The sequence below is a fragment of the Acanthaster planci genome, linkage group LG01, assembly GCF_054643075.1.
Source record: "Acanthaster planci isolate LZ-2023a linkage group LG01, COTS_SCS, whole genome shotgun sequence".
Taxonomy (NCBI): domain Eukaryota; kingdom Metazoa; phylum Echinodermata; class Asteroidea; order Valvatida; family Acanthasteridae; genus Acanthaster; species Acanthaster planci.
Window position 1 is genome coordinate 13,010,397 of NC_141777.1, and position 22,384 is coordinate 13,032,780.

The window sequence follows — 22,384 nt, forward strand, 5'->3', positions numbered from 1 at the left end:
CAAAGCTTGCCTGGCAGAGCCGGCCTTTGTCCTCCCTGGCATCAACAGAAGCGAGCCAACCCGTGCATTTGTATTTGGGCTCAGTAAAATGGCTGCTGGTTGGCTTCTGTTTCATACAAAGGAAATGCAAGTCCTTTTTTTTTATATAAGTCCGTGGTTTAGACAAGAACCTGCAGCAGTCAAAGCTGACTCAAAAGTAATGTTCTACCAGTTGAAAGTCAGAATTGAAGGCAGGGATTCTTGTAGTGGGCAGACGGTGACTTCCCGTTGACTAGAAGAATAAAGAATGACGGTTCGGGCATCGGAGCGTCACTTGCTCTATGTGTCAATTTTGCCTGAAGAAAGATGCCTCAAATGGACAAGGCTACAGGCACAGGGCGATTGGGCTGTCTTAAGCAATTTTAACTAACTTCTTGAAAATTATTCATTACACCGCAATAGATCACAAGGATCCATTTACAGCACCGCACCTAAGGATGGTAGCACCGCACGTAAGGATGGTAGCACTGCACGTAAGGATGGTAGCACTGCACCAAAGGATGGTAGCACCGCACGTAAGGATGGTAGCACCACACGTAAGGATGGTAGCACCGCACCTAAGGATGGTAGCACCGCACGTAAGGATGGTAGCACCACACGTAAGGATGGTAGCACCGCACCTAAGGATGGTAGCACCGCACGTAAGGATGGTAGCACTGCACGTAAGGATGGTAGCACTGCACCAAAGGATGGTAGCACCGCACGTAAGGATGGTAGCACCACACGTAAGGATGGTAGCACCGCACCTAAGGATGGTAGCACCGCACGTAAGGATGGTAGCACTGCACCAAAGGATGGTAGCACCGCACGTAAGGATGGTAGCACCACACGTAAGGATGGTAGCACCGCACCTAAGGATGGTAGCAACGCACGTAAGGATGGTAGCACCACACCCAAAGATGGTAGCCCTGCACCTAAGGATGGTAGTTCACACGTGTCAAGTGCACTGGGCCAGAAGTGTCGACCAGTGTTCAAATGTTACAATAAACTCCATCCAATAAGCTCTCGGCAAAAAATACATGTTGTATTAGCCCTTCCAAGCGCCCTGCGCTGTATGGACAGTTTGTGACAAATGAACACATGGATGTGAGGTCATTTCAATCCAGTTGATGAAAAAGTGTGTCTGAGTTTCCCTTCCACCTTCACTTCATTTTCCTTTCTGCCTGTTGAAATCTCCTAAATCATGGTAAATTTTAATGTTACTATGATACCAACAGGTTTGGTCTGAAATCTCCCCCCGCCTAGAGTGGGATGAGTCTACTACTACATGCCTACCAGATTACCAATATGCATTATTTCCCAGTCCATTACTCCATTCACTAAATTCTCAATCATGCGGCAGTGCGCCCTCACTCGCTCGACTCCCGTGGAGGTGGCCACCATGATCTTCCCCTTTTTCAAAGCACACAGTGGGCTGAGGCTGAGTGGGGAGGAGAGAAGGAGGTTGGTAACCTGGCAGGTTTGCAGTCGTAGACTCGTCCCACTGTTGGTGGGGGGAGAGTCTGCTGCCTGCAACCTATGCAGACGACCAATACATATGCAGAGTAGCGCTGCACCTAAGGATGGTAGGGAGGCAAAGACGAACTACCAACACCCAAACAGGCGCAAGATGAGGAAGGACTCACAGTGAGTAATAAATCATAAATATAACAACACTAGATAAGAGGATGGGTGTAACCCGGACTCATCACACAGCTTGCTTGAGCGTATCTTCCTGCAGGGGTAGAGGACGGCCGGCAGTGGAGTTACCTCGATGCTGTCCCGAGCGCAGCCAGCCCACGAGAGTGGTCTCCTGCAAAATGTCAGAGAGGACAAGAGGTGTGTTGGGGAGGATTTCCAACAGGCAGCTTATAAATGTCCATAATAGGAACACCCTTGAAATAAGCCCAGGAAGATGAAAAGGCCCAGACATCACGGGCACAGATCAACATGGGCATCAACACTGATCATCAGGGCTAGTAGGCCAGTCAGAATTAGCTCAGTTAATGGCAGAAACCACCCACCTGGAAACCGTGTCCGAAGCTCAAGCAGGAGATGTTGTAGGACCGGAAGGATAGCCCACTTCTGAAGAAAATCTGGAATTTCTGACTCCAAAGCCTGTCGTTTGACTAGATCATGTGGGACCGGAATTGGTTGGAACGTCATGCTGGACAGAGGGGGCTCGTGAACTCTAGGTGGTAACCATGAGAGGTGAGAACCCATCCGTCCAAAGTTATTTCCCTCCAGAACCCCACATAGACTACTATCCTTCAAATGTGTTGGTTATTTCCGTGCCCAAAAGTCAGGCTTGTTTGTAGCTAATCTTCCCGACAACTGTCCCCAACTGGAAATGGTGGGGTTTCCCATGTCTCTTTCTGATCAAATATAACTTATGCATCTGTCATTTTCTCTCCCCGTGTCACACACGACAGTCCGTGTACATCGCGCAAATGAACCCCATGCACTGCTGTAAACACTGTCATATGTCATCAGTGAATGGGGCTTTTAGACAATTTGAAGAACAAAAATGACTACCCCTTGCACACACTAAGGCTGCATCTGAATCTCTTGTCTAGAGCTAGGTCTAGGTCTTCGCTCCATTGGAAATGCATGGAGACACGTAGACAATAGACCTAGCCGTAGCTCTGGAAGCCCGTTTTGGACACGGCGTATGCTTGATCTGCCCCAGCAGTTTACCATGTCGCACTCTGGTGCTGTAAACGAGTATTATGTATGAACAAGGTAAGAAATTTTAAATGAGAAGAGTCTTGCTGTGAAGACGCCTTTAATTTCACAACAGGTTATATACATGTACACATAATTATTTACAGTCAGATGATTTGGCAAACTGAGTGAAAACCAGACTAGCAGACAACAAAAAAAAACCACAGCAATATTAAAATGTCTGGGCCTGGAGTGCAAGACTAAAATTAATTGACATTACTTGTCACCATGGGTAGAAACATGTACACCACAAGCATACAATGTGAACTCCATTCCATACATTATCACCAAAAAATAAACCTAAAAAGCAAACCCAACGGTGGAAGAAAATGAGAAATCTGGCCACAGTATGTTTACTTAAACATAAACCCAGATTCAGCAATATTTGTGGTAAAAAAAAACTCACTTTTGACACCCGTTTCTGCTGAGTGCCATGGCTGGCTTTCGTGAAAGGAGCATGGCATCATTGCTTCATTTACATCTCATGAACGGCTTTTCCAGGATATTGTTAACGTAGCACCAATGGAAACGGTTCTCCGGCTGGCGCATGTATGCACTGAGCCGGCGCAGTCATGTCAATGCACATAATTAGTTACAGCTATACACTGTCCCATGTCCAAGGTGCAGAACCTTACCGCTTTGAACCCATTGAGCCAATGGAGCACTGACGGGATTCTTATCGAGCTGACAATGGGGTCCACAGCTGGTGAATGAGGCGGTGAAGGAGACTAAGATTGTTTGATAAATAAGGCTAGCCAAGTTCAGAGTGAAGGACAGATGTTTTCAATGCTTCTTGTTGTTTTATTCCAAAAAGTGTCAGGCTAGGCCCTGCAGCTCATGCGTGCAGGCCTTTGTACAAAAACATATCCACAAAACCAGGTCTTGCAGGGTCATGATGTTATTTTGTTTCCACAGTGGCAAGTAATCAAAAAAGCATTTCTGAGTGGTGCCACCAACAGTACAAATGTGGACAGTTTTGAAAAACCTGCAGAATTGGTCCATATTTTTATCACATCATTACAATTTATTTAATCACAGTGCCACTTTACATATATAACTTATCACTTAGATACCACGTGAGTATATGAAACTCTATTCCACATTTTTTTCACCATCGTTGAGGGTGCTCTTTAAGTGAGGGTGAATAAGCCTTTTGCCAGTTCAATTTGACTAAAATCTGCTACACTGAGTTCTTTAACATGAACATAGCAATTTGAATTCTCCATACTAAAGACACTGTTGCTATACCTCGTGATTCAGGGCAAGCTTTCATTTAGTTTAATTTTTTTTTTAAGAATTTCCTTGCACAATACAGTGTTTAAAGAGGGGCAAAAAGGAAATCAGTCCATTCAACAGATGGTGGTCGCTATGCAAAAGCTTGCCCCTATTCATGATGTATAGCAACAGTGTCTTTAGTCTGGGGAATTCAAATTGTTATGTTTATGAGCAAGCAGATAATTCAGTGTACCAAATCTGATTAAAATTTAACTTGCAAAAGGCTTATTCCTCCTGCTTTTACGTCTTTTGGGCCCAACAGTTGGTGAACTCTAAAGCCTGTTAAATATGTACGTAACTTGTAAACCCTTTGGGTCTACTCAAAGCACAGCCAATTCTTGGGACTAATTGGATGATGAAAGTGACAAAAAAACAGGTGTAGACATAACGGTACTTGAACTTCACAGTCTGCCTGATCTACATGTTGTTTCATAGTAATTTGGACCTTAAAGTTCATGTCGTCTTGAGATCTAAACAATGCATTGCATTTCAAATGTCAGGCAGGTGAAGACATACATTTTCACCTGCATGACCCTCCCTGCCCGCATCACCTCTGAAAATTAAGTAACAACTGAAAATGACATCAAAATGCCACACTGGCTTCCTTACTAAATATTCTTGTGTAGTGACTCCTAGAATTAAGCTCGTTTCCAATGAGCCTTGATCAAAGCATTGAGCTTGTCTTACAGTTGATCCATTCTAGATGAAAAATCCCTAAAAGGGCTTGTGTTACCATTATAACTTGCTGATTCGTGCTGTGTGGCCTGTGTAGCATACCTGAAATGCCCTGTGGTTTGTCGTAGTAACATACCGCAGCCAATGGTATACTGCCAATGAAGCAGGAACCAAGAAGCTCGTCGAGGTTCGGGAAGGGAGCATAATGAGGTCCCGATATCAGATCTGTTCTGGCACAATTCTGTCCCCTTTGAGGTCAAGGAAGGGTGGGATGTAAGGTGGGACAGTTCAGACCACTACCATTGTTTCGCTGACCGGCATGCTAATGACAGCTGTAATGATTGGAACACTCTGCCCCTCTCGTAAGACAAACACCTTGATGACGTCCGAGATGCCTTTGTCGCTCAGACACTCAACCAGTGTCTCAAATGAGTAGTTAAGTCCTGGGACCAGCATTGGAACCTGTAAATCAGAAATAAACATGTAAGAGCACAAACCAATTTCTCTTTACTCAAACATGAATAACAAATATCCACAATAAGCATTTACGTGTGTGGGTATACAGGCATGAGCTGCTTTCCATTTAGACCATTCTTTCCATTTATTTTGGGTTTACTTCTTAAGAGAGTTGGCTTCATGAGTGTGGTTGGTTCTTGTGTGTTAGTATCCACAACCGTCTACTTTCAATCAGAAAATACAGTGCTGATAAGCATGTACAGTGTGAAATCTGATGGTCACTTGTTGAAAAAATGGTGAACCATTATCCCACCAAATTTTTTGCCAGCAAAAATTAGCCCAAAGAAAAACAATGTATTACCAACCTACACAGTTTTTTCCCCCCTAAATACCAGGGAAAAAAATTCAGGGGGTGGGTGGTCTAATCCAGCTTTCTTAAAAAAAATCTAAGCTAAGGATTCCTGGATACAGAAATGACGGGCAAAACACTGCACATTGAAAAACTTGCAGCTAGCAGACTCGACCTACATTTGGAATGCTGGCTGTACAGACATAATTATGATTAAGCTTCAATCCATGGATTTCTGACAAAAGGAAAGCTGGATTCATACCTCAATCAGGGTCTTCTGCAGGGAATACAGTTTCTCGTCATACAGGAATGTGATCAACAGCTGCATGGATGGGCAATTGATTGATGTATTCTGAAGATTGACAGTCAACTTGAAGGTAGGTCCGATGCCCTGGATCTGGTCACATAGGGAATGCAAAAGACAGTCTCTTTATATTTGGAATACTGCTGTAGTAGCTACTGCTAGCAGTCAGGTGAACCAGTTCTCCCAAGAGGCTGTGTAAACAAAATGTTGTGATGCATTTTAAAAGAGGCAGTTGATGATTCAAAATGCCTGGACGTTCGGTGGGCCTGCAAATATGCCGAGTCCCCATTTCATCTGTTTAATTTGAACTTAGCTTCTGTGCACAGAATGCATTGTACGGTAACATTATTACCCTGAGGCAGGACCTCGGAACGTTGCTTACCGAGTTGCAGTGTGACACGTCGCACGAATATTGTACAAATGACTTTAAACAGTTAAGTATCTCTAACAGCAGTTAGAAAAGTCATTTGATTTATCTTGCATTTTCCAAAAGAAATCTAAAATATGTTGAACTGTGAGGCCATTAACCTTGGGTACCTTGGCATACAGATAAAAATGAATGAAAAGATGGGTGAAAAATGTTGACAATTCCTACTGAGTTCAAGAGTGCAAGATTATTCATTCTCTGGCAACTTGCTACTCATTTTCACGAAGCCGATTACATGTGTACATTACAACAAATAAATCTCCCTTCCCCATCCTCCATGTTGATTAGCTCAAGAACCTATCACAGTGCCAGTGCCACTCCAAGATTCTACTGATGTGTTTTGGAATATCCTCCCCACAACTTCTGAATGTTGTATTGAGTCTTATTCCTGCAGCATGTTTTTATCACCTGCAGCGTGCACTTGCTCCTCAGATGACAAGTACCGTATACTTGGTTTAACATGGAGGGTAGATGTTCAGGTACATGTACATATACAGTACATGGACATTAATTGCACTGGTTCTGTGCTGAATGCCATCCGGGTGCAAATCTACACATTAATGTGGGCAGAGCAAAGCCCAGAGAAAACCAGCAACATCTCACCCATACTTTTCACTCTTTCCACTGGCTCCTGGTCAATAATTGATGAATATTCAAAATTCTTCTCCTGTGTGCGGCTCATTGCATGCACTTGCAGCTACCCACATGTATCTCCAAACCACCCTTACATACGTTTTTGGGTGCTTTGCGTAGACAATGCGTTCATGCGTTTCACTTTCTCAGACACAAAAATCAACTCCATAAATTTACTCTCCCAGCTGCAATCCCAAAATAAGGGGGACCTTTTCTCCACACAGAGAAAATCATCACCACACAGTTCCCGGAGTTCCTGGTCATGCCTGAACCCGTACAACTGTTTTATGGTAACCAATACATCCGTCAGGTCCCCTTTCTAGCTACATTTCATTAAGCTGCTGTGAAAGTACATTTGTAGCCACGCCTCCATAATATCTCCGAACCGCAAGGTGGATTTTTTTACTACTGGGTCATTTCCCAGTCATACGGGCCTCTTAGGGTTACTGATCTTTCAAGACTCCTCACTCTGCACTGGTTGGGGTCTGGCCAATGGGAGTCTACAGGCTTGTGGTACATGTATATGCCAGGGGTGAGAATTACATGGAATCTTTGCCAAGTTGGCCCATTGGAAAAAAAGTTATGACCATATTTGATGATACATGGAGACCTTCATGTGCATTGCGTTCGGCCATCAAAATCGCTCCAGGAATGATTTTGTCAGATACGCAACGCCTCGCACAAGCGTTGACGTGCATAACCTGAACAAACCATCAAGAAGCCTCCAATCTTCTAATATGTGGACCTTCCACACATGTATACCCCAAACCAAACAGTCCTGTAGCGATTGTGCATTTTCATACATTAGCCCCACACTCTCGAATGACCTACATTGTAGTGTACCTACCAGTGTATCTTTACATTAGATAATCTAAGACACATTCAAAGCCCGATTGCCTGTTCAAACTTTCTTTATGCTGAATACTGTATTGCTTTGGTTTGTGCATTTATTTTCCATTATAATTGCTTCTCTTGTAATATCTGTGTTTTTAATGAACAGTGCCGTGAGCATCAGAATCGATAGAATGTGAGATATACAAATATCCACTATTGTTATTTACTCATAAACACCTAAGACAGTTTCCCTATTCAACAAGGCACAACTTGACCATGTATTAGCATCTGACGATGCCTGCTGGCATCTGGAAATGAGACAGTTTAAATCCATTCCTATTGGTCAATAGTATGTGCGCGCCACACACGTGCAAAGTCAATACAAGGAGATTCTTTGGGACTAGGTGCACAAGGAATATACATGTACCATAAAAATGGGCGGGGGTGTTAGAATTCCTGAACAAAATCCCTGGAAATTTATCGGATATTGACTTCATTTGACTCACTGAATAAAATGGTATTTATGAACGGGAATATGCTTTAAATCTTCCCCCACAGAAATGTGGGTGAGCCCTGCTATTGAATACCTACCCCAAACAGTCACTAAATATGCAAATTTCCTTTGCACCTGATTTTATTCGCTAAAAACTTGATCAACTGTAGTGCACCTCTACACCCATGATGCATAGTGGAGAGGTTGCCATGTTTGTCCTTTTCCGGTAAAAACCATCAGAGCTGAAAGTGGGGAAGGATGGGAGCGAGCTGTCTGTTTGGGGTAGGTAATCAACAGCAGACCTCATCCACATTTCTGTGGGGGAGGAGTCTTCTGCTTTTATCCTACCCCAAACAGTCTTTACATATGAAGAGTAGCACCATTCCCTGGAGGAGGGTAAGGACGCACTACATAAGGGAGAGAAGTGTGTGGTTAGAGGTGAATATATAATCATAGGATGAAGCACTATGACGCAGACTCACCAAGCAGTAGTTTGAGTGCGGGCCCGTCCCAATGAGGAAACCCTCTACGTTGGTGTGACTGATGCCAGGACCACCTTGCCATATGAGCAGTCTCTCTGTAGGACACTGGTGAGGTAGCATGAAATGAAGGTCAACGGGGTCTTCCAGCATGCTACCTTACATATCTCCTCCATCGGGACACCCAAGAAGTAGGCTCATGAGGTAGACACTGCTTGGATGTCATGGGCCCTGATGAGGTGTTGAGTCCGATGTCCAAAACGTCCAGCTAGGGGTTCCCATCTGATGTGGCTACCTTCAGCAAGGTGGACAGGCTGAAGGGAAGAACTGTGAACTTGAACAAGTTCGCGTTGTACAGAAAACAATGGAACTTGTATCTTGCGGGTGGATTGGATGTGTAGGTAGGCATCCTTGTGGTCTATCGACAATGCCCAACGTGGGATTGGAAGAGATGGGATTAACGTTTTGAGGGTTTGCATGAGGAATTTCCTCGGACAGATGACCTTGTTGAAAGGTTTGAGGTTGATTATGGGTCTCCATTTGCCTGGTTCTTTCTTCACAGTCAGAAAGAAAGTGGAGATGAGGCCCTCGTTCCTGAGTGATATGGGGACTGGGTGGATGGTTTCCTTCTGAAGAAGAGCATCTATTTCCAACTCCAGTGCCTTTTGCTTGTTTTTCTCGGAAGAAATTGGAGTTGCACGGAGAAACAGGATGAATGGTGCGGTGCTGGTGAATTTGAGAGAACATCTGCTGGAGACAGTCATAAGCATCCAGATGTCCGCTGTGATGTCTTTCCCTAACCCTGCGAAAGCTTGAAGATGTACAGGAGCATCTTTGTAGTCATTGGCGCCGGCACCCAAAATAGTGGGGTTCCTCAGGTTCCTCTGCGATGATTTCATAGGTTGAGAGGAAAGGGAACGTCCGTGACTCAACTGTTGGGTGGGCAGACAAAAGTGACAAAAGGAGCCTGCACCCTCTGACATGGGGCTGATCTCATGGGTTGAGCTTGGCGGTCGTCTGCTCGGTAGTGACACAAAGATGGAGGAGGTGGTTTGCGGAGGGTAAGTTTGTACATGGCGTCAATTCACTTAGCCTCTGCCTCCATCATGTCCATGAATTTCCCGGGGAAAAGATCCTTGCCAAAGAGGGGGAAGATCTTGGAGCTTCGACTTGACTCCTTTGTAGGAAATATTGATAGTGTTGAGTATGTTGGATCTTCACACCGCAGTAGTCAATGTAGAGACTGGTACGAACTGTTCGAATACAGTATTGACGTTCTCATCAAGCTCTCGGAGTACGACAGCCATGTCCAAGGCGACAGGTATGTCCTCTTCACAGGCACCTGCAAGGTACTCTGATAGAAGTATCTGGAAAGTGGTGCAGCAAAGACCATGTCGTGAGGCTTTATCGAGCTCTGTCAGGGTTAGTTTGATGTTTTTCTTAGGAGTCATCTCAAATCTCGTCTGGGAAAAGTTGTAATAATATACAGAAAGTTAAAGCATCTTGTTGCTTTGCAATTTATTATCTCTTGATGTGAAATACTGAAAATCTGTCATTACAATCATGATCATACAATTCTGGCAAGGGAACCTTTCAAAAATATCAAAGTAAATACTTCAGTTTTGAATTCAGAACTGAATGGATATGGGGGTTCATGTATTACACAGGGCAGAGGTAAGACATCTTGTACATTTAACGAGCGAATGAAGCAAAAAAAGCAGAGGGCCTGACAAAGTCTGTAATTTTTTTTCCAAACATCCATCTCATTCAGTCTTCAACACTGAACACACAAGCACAGAGAAAGTCATAGTGCGTCGAGTGCAGTGATGGAAGGCTCGGCTTAGCTCGGACTTGGCTACTGGCTGACTTGGACTAATTACCGGAATTGAATCAAGTCCATTCAAAAACTGTATTTAAAATTCAGAAATTTCATTGGAAAAAAACGTCCCACATCTGTTGTCCACAATTTTTGTTTACAAACCATCATTTTCAGGTCAAGGTTGGAGAATGTCAAACATGTGTAAAACGTGTGCAACCAATTCGACAGAGTTGCCTCCGCAGTGCAGCATAAAAACGTTTTTTGGTGAAGGATTGACTTGCTCATAGTTAGTCTTCTTCTTGTGACTGGTGCCAATCATCATTACACAACAGATGGAGAGTGACAGACACACTATAAACCTCCTTCATACAGATTTATTCGATACTTCACTAATGATCATTTTTGAAATCTGTAAATATGGAATGTTCAGATTAAATTTGCTACACAAAAAGTCTGTTCATCATTTTCGAGTCACATGCTGCACACATCACGTTTAGTCATTGCCCTACGCATCTTGCCCTTGCTGTAAGTTCATCAAACATGTCCCTGTCACAGATAATCCACTTTCGGAGGAAGCAGCCTTCAAAATAAGTACTGTACAGTCTAGACATAGGGCGCCAGTCAACTCGGTCCGTAATCAACTCGGAAATATTGTACACCTTATCTTACATTTTCTGCATTTCCCCAAAGTAGCCAATAACCAGGCCTTTATGACCGAACTGACAGAAACAGTGCATAACTGACGAAGTCACGTCCAAGTTAAAAATTAGTTGAGCCCTGAAGGTGTAAGACTGGCAGCAGAAGTAATGTCTTCATCTTTGGAAGATGCGTCGTGTTGGGCTTGCAGTTGGTCCATGGTGTGAGGGACATCGAAGCCCGTATCATGAGCGGAGTCCGGAATGGGGTGAGAAGAGCGGTCGTTTCCGGTATCCAGACAAGAGAGAGGAATGTAGTCATCCTGAGTGGGTTAGGGTGCAACCGGCGCATGCAGAAAAGGTTCCATCCGTGGCAGGTATGGGTCCAGAGCAGTTGCCGAGGATGCAGGTGTCAAGCCGAGGCAACTTGCTGCCAATGAAAGTGTTTCAGAGAGAGACTGGACTGCTGTCATAATCTTCCACAGAAGAAAAGTCATGTCTGGATGAGGGCCATGATTTCTTATGCTTGGTCCAGGCGGAAGACAAAGTGTGTTTACCCTTCTTACGCCCGGGAGAACCAGCCGTTGAATTGGCAGATGATGCTGTGTGGGCCAAGGCATTGGGAGAGTGGTCAGGGTGTAGTTTATGCTAAGTAGCAGGAGGTGTTTGATTAACTGCCGGGGTGGATGCTTTGCAGCCATTCTTCCCAGTGAGCCCCAAAACAAAGCCGGACGGCCGAGTGACGTAAGGTGTGCAGTAGCCCCTGCGGCGAAGCAGGCCGGTGGGTTCTGATGCCCGTGTTGTGGCCTGCATTGAGGCAGTGTAGCCCGACATTGTATTCACTGTGGCCAGCTCCACTGACAATGGAGGGAGTGGCCCGGCAAGGTGCAGCATCAGATTCACAGCTGAGTGCCCCTGTTGAAAAGGTGTCTGAAGCCGGTGGCTCTGGGCATGGGGCAGTCAGTGTGCCCGGCACAGGAGGCATGGGACTGTCCCTGTGTAAGCCTTTGTGTGCCATACTGGTAGATGGATGCACTGCTCGGTAGGCTGAAGTGAAGACGGCTGCTGTAGACCTCGTCTCCGTGAAGATTACTCAAGGGGAGCGCTCGGACCACAAGCACTACAGCTCAGTCCCCAGATAGTGGCAGGTGGCTAGCCTCGAACAGAAATTGTGTTGTCCGACGGGCGTAGCATGTAGGTGGAGAGTACCGGGTAGGCCAACACAATAGACCTTGTTGTTGTGGTAGAATCACAAGGGGATTGGAGTAATCGAATCCACAATAGACCTTGTTGTTGTGGTAGAATCACAAGGGGATTGGAGTAATCGAATCCACAATAGACCTTGTTGTTGTGGTAGAATCACAAGGGGATTGGAGTAATCGGATCGCACGCACCACAGCTCAGTCCCCTGTGAGTGGCGCTTGGCTAACCTCAGTTCTGAACCAGAACTTGTGCCGGTTTGAGCAGACCATTAGCAAGGTAATCATGAGTACTGGACTCAATCAAACTGCTGACTGACCCGTTTTGGTTTTGGGTAGGGCTGGGGACTGCAGATCACATTGATTCCCCAACTGTCTTTGGTCACCTGGTTGACCCTATACAATAATAGATGACACAAGCTACACAGAATCAACATCAGTAACCTGCAAGCATGCACATACAAAGAAAGAGAAAAATACCTCCAAAAAAACAACAAATAACACACATAAAATGTTATATGAAGAATTGTAGATACTATGTTTTATTAATATATGTTACGGTTGATCAATGTACCACAGGGACGTGGAGCAAAAAACAAAAAACTTGAAACTCAAAGATGTCTAAAAAGACACATCGCTAAGAAAAAGAAGGGCAAACATACCGGCCGCTCCGCTAAGCATCATGGGTCTAGAGGGCGCAATACAGTTGATCAAGTTTTTAGCAAATAGAATCAGGGTAAAGGAAATTTGCATATTTAGCGACTGTTTGGGGTAGGATGAAAGCAGAAGACCCAACGTTTATGACCAGCCAAGCACTAATGTATTCCTTTATCATTATCAAGGTATGGTAACAGTGTTTCCTATATATCCCATGCGACATTTTTGAACTTGGTACTGTCATGCTAGGCCTGCTACATACAATATTTAGCACCAGCGCCTGTCAACCGGCAGGGGGGAGAGGGGCTAGCATGGAACCATGGTGGAGCTCTGCAGTGTGCCCCTGTTGGCTGGTCTGGAGACCTGTTGCCAAGGGCTCAGCAGAGTAGCTGTGTTCATGTCACACATTTTAAATTGGTTATTTTTTCCAGACATTTCTGCCAGACAGTTTGGTGCGGAAATAAACGGCCGAGACCTACAGAAAACCTGGCAGCTCATAGAGAATCAATAGAAGCGGCAGATATTACAATATGACAGTGAGGCTACAAGGCCATCTACACAAACATGTTGGGGGTCGACCCCCCCCACCAAAAAAAACCAAAAACGGGGCAAGTACCATACAAACAATGTACATGTAAGTCATGTACCGGTATTTAATGTTTCAACATCATTTCTGCTTGTCCACAAAAATGAGACATTACAAAATGTCTCCAGCCTGACCCCCCCAGAAAACTTTCTGGATCCGCCCCCCTGTGTGCTGACACCTCACAATAGGGCTTAATGTCTCTTGGTAAACTTTCCCTCTCTTCTTAAGTCACCCTCATTCTCGCTCAATGGACAAATGGATGCCTTAAATCCTTCCGTGTGTGCTAATTGTAAGGACATATTCGTTATCCATTTTTGCTTGTGTTGCCCGTTCCTCACACACGCTCTTGTGCACCATTAATACCATGTAAAGTGTGCTGAATGGACTCGCTTAGTTTGTTCCGGAAGTCCCGTGTTTGGCTTCTTCCAGTTCAGCGTTTTGGCTGCAGGGACAAGGTAGGCTTATTCAAAACTGCATCTCATGTTCATCCAACTCGAAAATCCATACAGGATTTTTACTCCCCACTTCTGTACTGGGAACAAATCATAAAAATGCCTCAACGGAAGATGGCACGCACATGCTGCATCTTTACCATTAATTTTGTTGTGCATAAAAATTGTGCAAACACACTTGTTTGTATTTCGAGATTGATATTGTCCCTTCATTTTATTCAGAACTTATTTAATACAATGATTGCTGTCTTGAATTTTTGCCTGGTTGCACTCCATTTACAATGAGACATTCATGGTCGGCAGCCTGACTCACTCAAGAAAGTGGTATCTAATTTGCCCCCAGATACTCCTGCTACACTTAGAGGTTGAAACCGCTGGTGCTTTGAACATAAATAGGCAACCATGATTCCGCCACACTAAGGCTGCAGCCAGGGTACCAACCTGTGCAGATAATTTGAGTGGTTCTGCCGGATTAGAGGACACTGGAGTCAGGCTGGTGTCCAGAGAGTTGACAAATGACCTGGCTGTGTTAAGCCGCAATCGGTAGAGGTCATGCTGGAACATGCGATGCATTGCTGAAAGCAAAAAGGAAAAGAATTTTTAATTAACTTCACACTTTTAAACCTAATCGTTAGAGGTCATGCTGGAACATGCAAGGCACAGCTAGAAGCAAAAAGGAAAATGAATATTAATTAACTTCACAATCTTAAATACTATGTGCAATTTTTTTTTCCGCTGGATGGAATGCACGTGGGAAATAATGATCCTTAAATTTGAGGGGGGGGCAAGAGTGGCTATCATCACAAAAGTGCAAACCTTTACAGGTACAATTTAGTCATCGGCAGTCCGTGTTGTTAGACATGGCGAAGAACACAAGCGAAATTTTAGCCTGCATGCAAATATTAGTAAAAACAGCTTTCTTCTCACTTCAAGCAAATACTGAGAACTGAAAGTGGCTCAGGCTGTAAACTACCGGTATGACAGATATCAAGTACATGCATAAAGGGATTTCTAGCTACACTGATCACAAATTTTGGAATTTGTAAACATTCCATTGGTCAAAAAGGCATTTATAATGCCAGTGTTTTATACCTACTCATTAAATACAATACAAAATGTGGCAATCGTTTAATACACGTACATGTGTAATTGGGTTAAGAGGCCTAGACGTATTCTTGGTTTTCTCAAAATATAAAATATTCATAGCTAAGACATTATCAGTTATCCACTCCAAGTGGAAAGAAGAGCGGGCGTGTTTTCACCCAGCAAGGGTGGGGTGCACTTAAAGTCGTGGAAGGAATTAAGCACCGGTTTTAAGATTTTGCGCAATTTTGTTACTTCAGAAGAAAAATGTGCTCAAACTCAAATGACAAAAAATAACTCTCAATTCTACCTTTCATGAAAAAGGACAGAAGAAAACTTTACCTATTCCATTCTCTCTTTCCCTCATAGTCTGATCTACAAACACCTTAGTCTTCTTGGGCACATTCAATTTCTGCATTTGAGCAGGAGGCGGGCCCCTGACTAGATCCTTGTCCTCAAACATGGCGTTCCGCTTCAGGATCTTGATGAGCAGGCCACCGTGCCGCGTGGTGAGGGCCAAAGTGCAGTCTTCCCGGCCGAAGCGTCCATACTGCAGGCCAGTGATCACATCCTGTCCCAGAGAGAGTTCAAGTAGGTTTAGAAAGTTTTCCTTTTATTTCGAGGACAGGCCAGTTGATATGTACACTTATAAATGCAATGGAATTTGGAGTCTCATATCATGCAAGGCAAATCTAACTAGATTTAAAAAGTCCATGAAAGGCCCCCTTTCTCAAGACTGCAAAATTTATAGGATGGACTCAACTACAGTAATGAAGAAAGAGGCAAGTATTCTGCCAGAGGGCATTTCTTCTGACTACCTCATAAAAATGTAAGCCATTTTGCGGAATAATTCTTTTTCTGCCTGTTTGAGGGCTATAAAGTTCATCTTTGTAAAATTGCAAGAAAAATGATCCCCAGATTGAGACTGCGGTATTCCTACCAGTAGAAATCAATCGAACATCCACCAGAAGGGTGGTTGTAGTGAAAATGAAACAGATTTTTTAGGGCATGTGATGGCTAACAAGGGATGTGCTCTCTTGCAAATAAGTAATTTACATTCACGGAAAGTTTCATTGTGTATTCATAAATACCTCAAATAGTCTCCCTATTCAAAAACGTGCAACTTGACTGTGTATTAGCACTTGATAATGCCATAAATAGATCACACACTGACGTCTGGATATGAGAAAGTTTAATCAATTCCAATTGGTTAAGAGTTTGTGAGCACACGGCTCGCCACGTGAGTGCCAAGTCCATATAAAGAGATTCTTTTGGACAATTATAAAATAAAATGGACAAGAGCATTCATGAAAATGAAAGTAAATTCTACATCAAAATCATTGGAAATCCATCATATATTGACCTCTTTTGACTTTCTGACCAAAAAAGGTATAAATGAATGGGAATAATAATGTGCTTGGCCAGTCTCAAACGTTTCAAGACCAGCTCATGAGACTGAATGTTGATCATGCCGGAGCTGCTCCTTCACTGGTCTTAACTGCAAGATTAAGACTGGCCAAGCACATATTTATTCTCTTACCAAAATAAAGTATCTGAATTCCGCACTTGATTTTGTGAAGAAAGTACAAAAAGTAGCAAAACTGATTAAACCTTTGAAAATCCAGATCTTCTGCATCAAAAAATCCTGCAATCACATCCGTTATTCAGATACAAAGAGTAACTTGCATTATTCATGTACATGCAATTGAGAATTATACAATGTCTTTATGCAGAAGCCCACCTCAATTTGGCACAAATAGTGACGTATTACTGAGTTATGTAACGCTAGACGGAGAATACTTTTATTATATTATTTTATCATTACTTTCATTGATAAGTGCCAATTTAGTTCATTGAAGGGTTCATCCACAACTCATTGTTTGGTTAGACTTTTGGAAGATATTCACAGTGTTCTTGATAAGCCACAGAATTCAGCCGTGTTAATTGCCACTGATTTCAGCAAGGCTTTTGACAGAGTAGATCATAACATTGTCATTAATAAGTTTATTCAGTTAGGGGTGAGAGCTCCCTTAATTCCATGGTTGAGCAGTTTTTTATCAGACTGTTTGCAGGCAGTTCAGTATAATGGTGTTTTGTCAAAATGGGAGTCTTTGTGTGCAGGAGTTCCACAAGGAACAAAACTCGGGCCTATATTATTTTTAGCCATGATTAATGATGAATTTGTTCCCAACCATCCGGCTTTAAAACATTAAAGTCAGGCATTCTCAGATCCAAACAAATCTTTAAACATGCAAAATGAGCTCAATCATCTTCATCATTGGTCTGATTTAAACAAAATGAAACTAAACCCTACTAAATGTCAGTATATGAATATTTGTTCACCGGGTAATCCACCGGGTCTCCGCCCTTTCAACATTTCTGATCTCCAAATTCAACAAACTGACTGCATGAAATTATTGGGCATTTACATACAGAGTAATCTGAAGTGGGACTCCCAAATGAGTAACATGTGTAGTAATTTTAACCGAAGGCTTTACTTTTTACAACAACTTAAAGTTATGTTTCTGTTGAAGATCTTCTAACAGGCATTGGCTTCCTCAAAACCGTAATAATAACTTACAAAATTCAAATAAAATTAGTACTCTTAAATGTCGGACGAATCGGTATAAAAGTAGTTGTATTCCAACCCTGGTCGACAGGCTCAACAAATCCAGATAATGCTTTTATCCACTTATTTTTAGTTAAATATGTTTCTAGTCAATGTGTTCTTATTTCCAGTTAACGTTAATTCCCACTTATATTAAGCACGATTAAGGTGCTTGGAGGGGATGGTTCCTTCTCTCTTGTGTGGCATAATTTTCAAAAATCAATGTGTTTCCGGCCTTTGATCCGTTTAAAGTACAAGTTGCTCGGCCAGGTACACAACCTGATGTTTGCGGAGCGGAAAGGCCCTTTGACCCCGTAAACTCTGATATTTTCCTAGCTTTATGCATATGTGTACCCTCACCCTGTCTTAGTAATTTCATCAATTATATTTCTTTTTCGGGGGGAGTTGAGTTATCTCATCCTCTAAGTCCTTTTCTTCGGATCTAGTCTCATGAAAGACTTGTGTAGTTTTTGTCTTTGTAAATCCACCGTTTTTAATTTTAATTTTTTTTTTTTTAAACTATGTCTCGTTTAATTGTAAGTAGTTACCATATAGTACGGTCTTCCTTTTTTAACTTCATTAACTTGTTTGTATGTTCCGGTCCTTTTTGGCCTAGTTGTGCTGGCGGGGTTAGTTGTGTAAATGTCTATTTTATCTCTAAAAGTATTATAATATAATTTGAATATTTTAATTTTCCTACACATTGCGGATTTTAAATATTTTTTACGATCATGTACATGAAACGCAATTCACCCTTTGGCTGCAATGTTTCTGTTTTAAAATAAACCAATAATAAAAAAAATCTACCGATCCTACCCCGCATTTGATGGTGTTGATCAAGTACTTCTCCCTGTAAAAGTGGACCTCACAGTTATCCAAGGCCACCATGACAGCTTTGAAGCCCTTCTGTTTGTGGTCCATAAGCGACATTGTGGTTATGCTGGACGGTAGATAAACGGTCCAAAGCTTCTTGCCCTTTGAAGCAGAACAAGGAAGGTTGTTTTTTATTTCAATAGGCAACACAAGTGGAGCAGGTACAATGTACATGTACATGTAAGTAAAATTTTACTTTAAACTCTGGTTACGTTCACTTTACAACTTAAGATCAGCCACAGCAAATTTCACTTAACTTTACATAATGGCTTTACTTGCTATCACTACGCTGCATTTTGCTGCATAGTTGTACTACAGATCATTTCATGAAAATTGGTACTGCATGGGTCTGGGACTTGCATAGCAAGTAATGGTGCCACTAACATCGATCATTAAGTGTAGTTGGCATAAGCTGCACCAAATAGATTTTACTCATTCATGATGTGTAAGGTTCATTGTTTTAGGTATATACACAGGAGAAATTGTAAGCTTTGTATTGAGGGAAAATTGTGAAATTTCCTTCCCAGTTCCAATGAAGAGGAAAACTCTTTCAAAATGGTGGGTGGAGCTAATTTAATGAATGTTGAAGGACTGCTGTGATAGCTGTAAAGGAATAACAAGTGGTCATCTTCATTCAAGATGTTTGACATACATGTCATTAAAATTAACCTTAAGTATTTACTGCAAGCACTTCACAACTTTGTGGCATAGGGCTTACAAATGGTACTAAAATGTGCCAAATTTCTCTGAAGTGCCCGCAGATAAATTAACTGAATACAGGAAATATATGGTACAAAATGAGATACACAGATGTTAAAAGAATGATTATGCACTGCAACCATTAACTTTTATATACTTCACCAAGAGTGTCCAAGAGTTTGCAACGCATTGACCAATCAGAGTGCGAAATCTGTCAACCCTTTCCAAACGTGCACTGTGACTGGTCAACACGTTGCAGTCTTGAAGGCATGCACTAGTGTAAAACGCCCGTATTCGTGTGTAATCAAAAACAACAACCGGGGCACAGGACAATGTATTCAATTTTGATCACTGTAAAACGAAATCTTTTGCAAATGGCCCCTGACTACACCTACCTTCATTGTGTAGCACTGCAAAGTCTGGTCCATGCAGCCTACAACAATATTCTTGCCAACCCTTTCAAGACCAACAGGCTGGCTGTTCAGCTCCACGCAGTGCTTCGCCATCTTCATTCCTCTGCAGCAGAAAAAGGAAAAATCAACCCACAACATGAAACTTACACGTACAATCGATGCTGTTTACAATTTAAGTGCCTTAGTACCAGACTCATTCACCTGATATCCTTGACTTGGGCTATTCTGTGTCAAATCACACATAAATGGTATTTCATACAACCCTGACTGATTGCCTGGAAAAACTCCTGCAAATACCTTGGCATACCAGTGAAGGAAAATCAAATTTCAGCTCGACTCCCCTGACAGCTTTCCTGTTCAACCTGTCAAAGGACAAGTGTCACAGCCCTTTTCTGTATGCTTTACATTCTCTGCACTAACACAGAGAAAACTAGGCATGTCTATATTTTCACAAGATTACTAAAACAAACAAGAAATACAGTAGGTTTATTCCACTTCTAGGATGAATTTCCTCCGACATCTAAGTCTTTAGCCAATACGCTACACTCTTGAGCGTGCTGCTTGGTAGTAATACATGTACATTGCACTTCATACCATGTATTGGAAGAGGAAGGATGACAAATGCTCTAAATTGTAGCACAATTTGTTGAATATGAACCGTATATGTATTGACTATGTAGCAAATAGTTAATGCCACAAAAAATACCTCTTTTTAGTATGGATTTAAATCTCATGTATCCAATGCATGCTCCCTGACCCAAGATGTAACATTGGTATGATGATGGACTTTTTCAGATATTGTCCCCTCAGAACTCGTTTAGAACATGTTAATTTTAATGAAGGTTTTCTCACATCCTTGCTAACCAGTCATCATCTTATAATGCTTGTCCTACTCTCAGCAATTAGTCCATTACAGCAATGGTGGGAAAAAAAGATAGAAATGATTTTTTTTTTTTTAATCAGTTTATCCATAAGGATCCAGGTAATCAAACTTTCCCACCTTAAAATTGTGAGATGTGCACAATACATGTGCACAATACATAACTTTAAGCCCCAAAACGTACCCATGGGGTCAGCTGGTGGCCTGAAGTTGGGGGCCGTAGAGTTAATAAGCCTTTTGCAAGTTAAATATGAATAAAAACTGGTAAAATGAGTTATCTGATTGCAAATATGACAAATTGAATCCCCAGACTAAGGACACTGTTATCGTACCTTTTGCCTAGCAACCACCATCCCCAGAATGGACTGGTTCCTTTGTGCCCTTCTTATCAATTAAAAACAGTGAACTGGTTCATGGGATCTCTTATGTAACCAACCAAAGGCTTGCCCCGAATCATGAGATATACATGTACCAACAGTGTCTTTAGTATGGAAAATTCAAATTGTTACGTTCACGTGAATTTCAAGACCTCAGTGTAGCAGATCTTCTTCAAATTTAACTCACAAAAGGCTTATTTTTGTCCCAGCATTATGTTTAGGCCCCACCTTACCTCCTCTGGGGATCTGATTACAAGTGGAACTTTTGCACAACAAAAAGGACATATTCCCGCAAATTATACCAATTGATACTATGGATCCCAGGCTGAAAAAAGGTTTAACAGTACAAAATGAGGATTTCAGGGTTCAATTATTTCAGAATTTAAAGAGGAAAGCAATTTCCAATTTCAGAATCTGAAAATATGGCCACACATATAGCCCACACTCAAATTATCAGCTTTTCATCTTCAGTGGAATGGAATAAACGAGTGACTTTCGGTGAGTGTTATAGCTATGTTGGTCTGTGCACCTAAGAGTTCTACTGTCAAGCACTAAGCTTGATGAAACAGCCAAACCAACTGGCATACAAATCCTTTAAAATCCCAGAAAAAACATTTGTCACGATGAAAATGTCATATTTTTATACCTGGAAGACCAAACATTTGAACTCTTAACCAATTTGGAAACAAAAACTCACAAAGCGATCTAGATGGCCCTTAAGCGGGTCCCTGTAAACCTCTCCCCCCCATGACCCATGAGACTCTGGTCAATTCAATCATTTTGCTCCCTTCATTTGCCATTACTAAATTGTCCTGCACTAAAACATGGCTGGCTGTAACACTGGTCGTGACACCCACACTTTGAAATATTGTCACCCCCAAAAAAAACAGTTGGAAGTACCGGTATCAAGCTGATAGTTGAGTTTATAACTTCATTTTCTGGGACAATTTCATGGACAGTGAATTGACAGGCCTGAGCCTTCACTAAAGGGGAACATCTTGGCAATGTTTACCATCCGCTGGGATATTCCTGATTGAAAAATAGACAGTCCTTTGGAACGTGCTGCATTCTGTAGGGAACATGGTGTTCCTGACTGTTCTACATGTAGGTCTGCCTTATGCACGAATGCCATGTTCCTAACAGAATGCTCATAGCTGAATATTGGCAGCTGCGCATACATCCATCAGAGTAGAAAGCACAAACCCACAGAAACATCATAAAGTTCTGAATATATACTTAGATTTTACATCATACATTGTTACTTTCTTACTGTAAGTCTTCCATGTGCAACTGTAAAAGTACGACACCATGATGAACATAAAACCAGACAAGTGCTTTTGTTTTTTAGGTGTTAGGATTTTAATGTGTTGAATGCTTTTATGTTGTGCATTGTTGTTCTTGTCGGCATTTCCACACCCCTCTAAAAGAAAACACCT

The 22,384-nt window shown here is 42.3% G+C and overlaps 1 protein-coding gene across 3 annotated transcripts in view; it reads right to left on the reverse strand.

Annotated features, from left to right (window-relative positions):
- Positions 1-2,786: 2,786 nt before the first annotated feature.
- Positions 2,787-22,384, reverse strand: part of bbs1 (Bardet-Biedl syndrome 1) — a 72,193-nt gene continuing 52,595 nt past the window's right edge. For all 3 annotated transcript variants that reach the window (XM_022235262.2, XM_022235261.2, XM_022235263.2), the window contains 6 exons: positions 19,674-19,794; positions 18,523-18,681; positions 15,441-15,669; positions 14,457-14,590; positions 5,760-5,894; positions 2,787-5,154 (listed from right to left, as the gene is read on the reverse strand). In XM_022235262.2, coding sequence (XP_022090954.2) covers positions 4,981-5,154; positions 5,760-5,894; positions 14,457-14,590; positions 15,441-15,669; positions 18,523-18,681; positions 19,674-19,794 — 952 coding nt within the window. In that variant the 3' untranslated portion in view covers positions 2,787-4,980. The remainder of the gene's footprint in view (positions 5,155-5,759; positions 5,895-14,456; positions 14,591-15,440; positions 15,670-18,522; positions 18,682-19,673; positions 19,795-22,384) is intronic.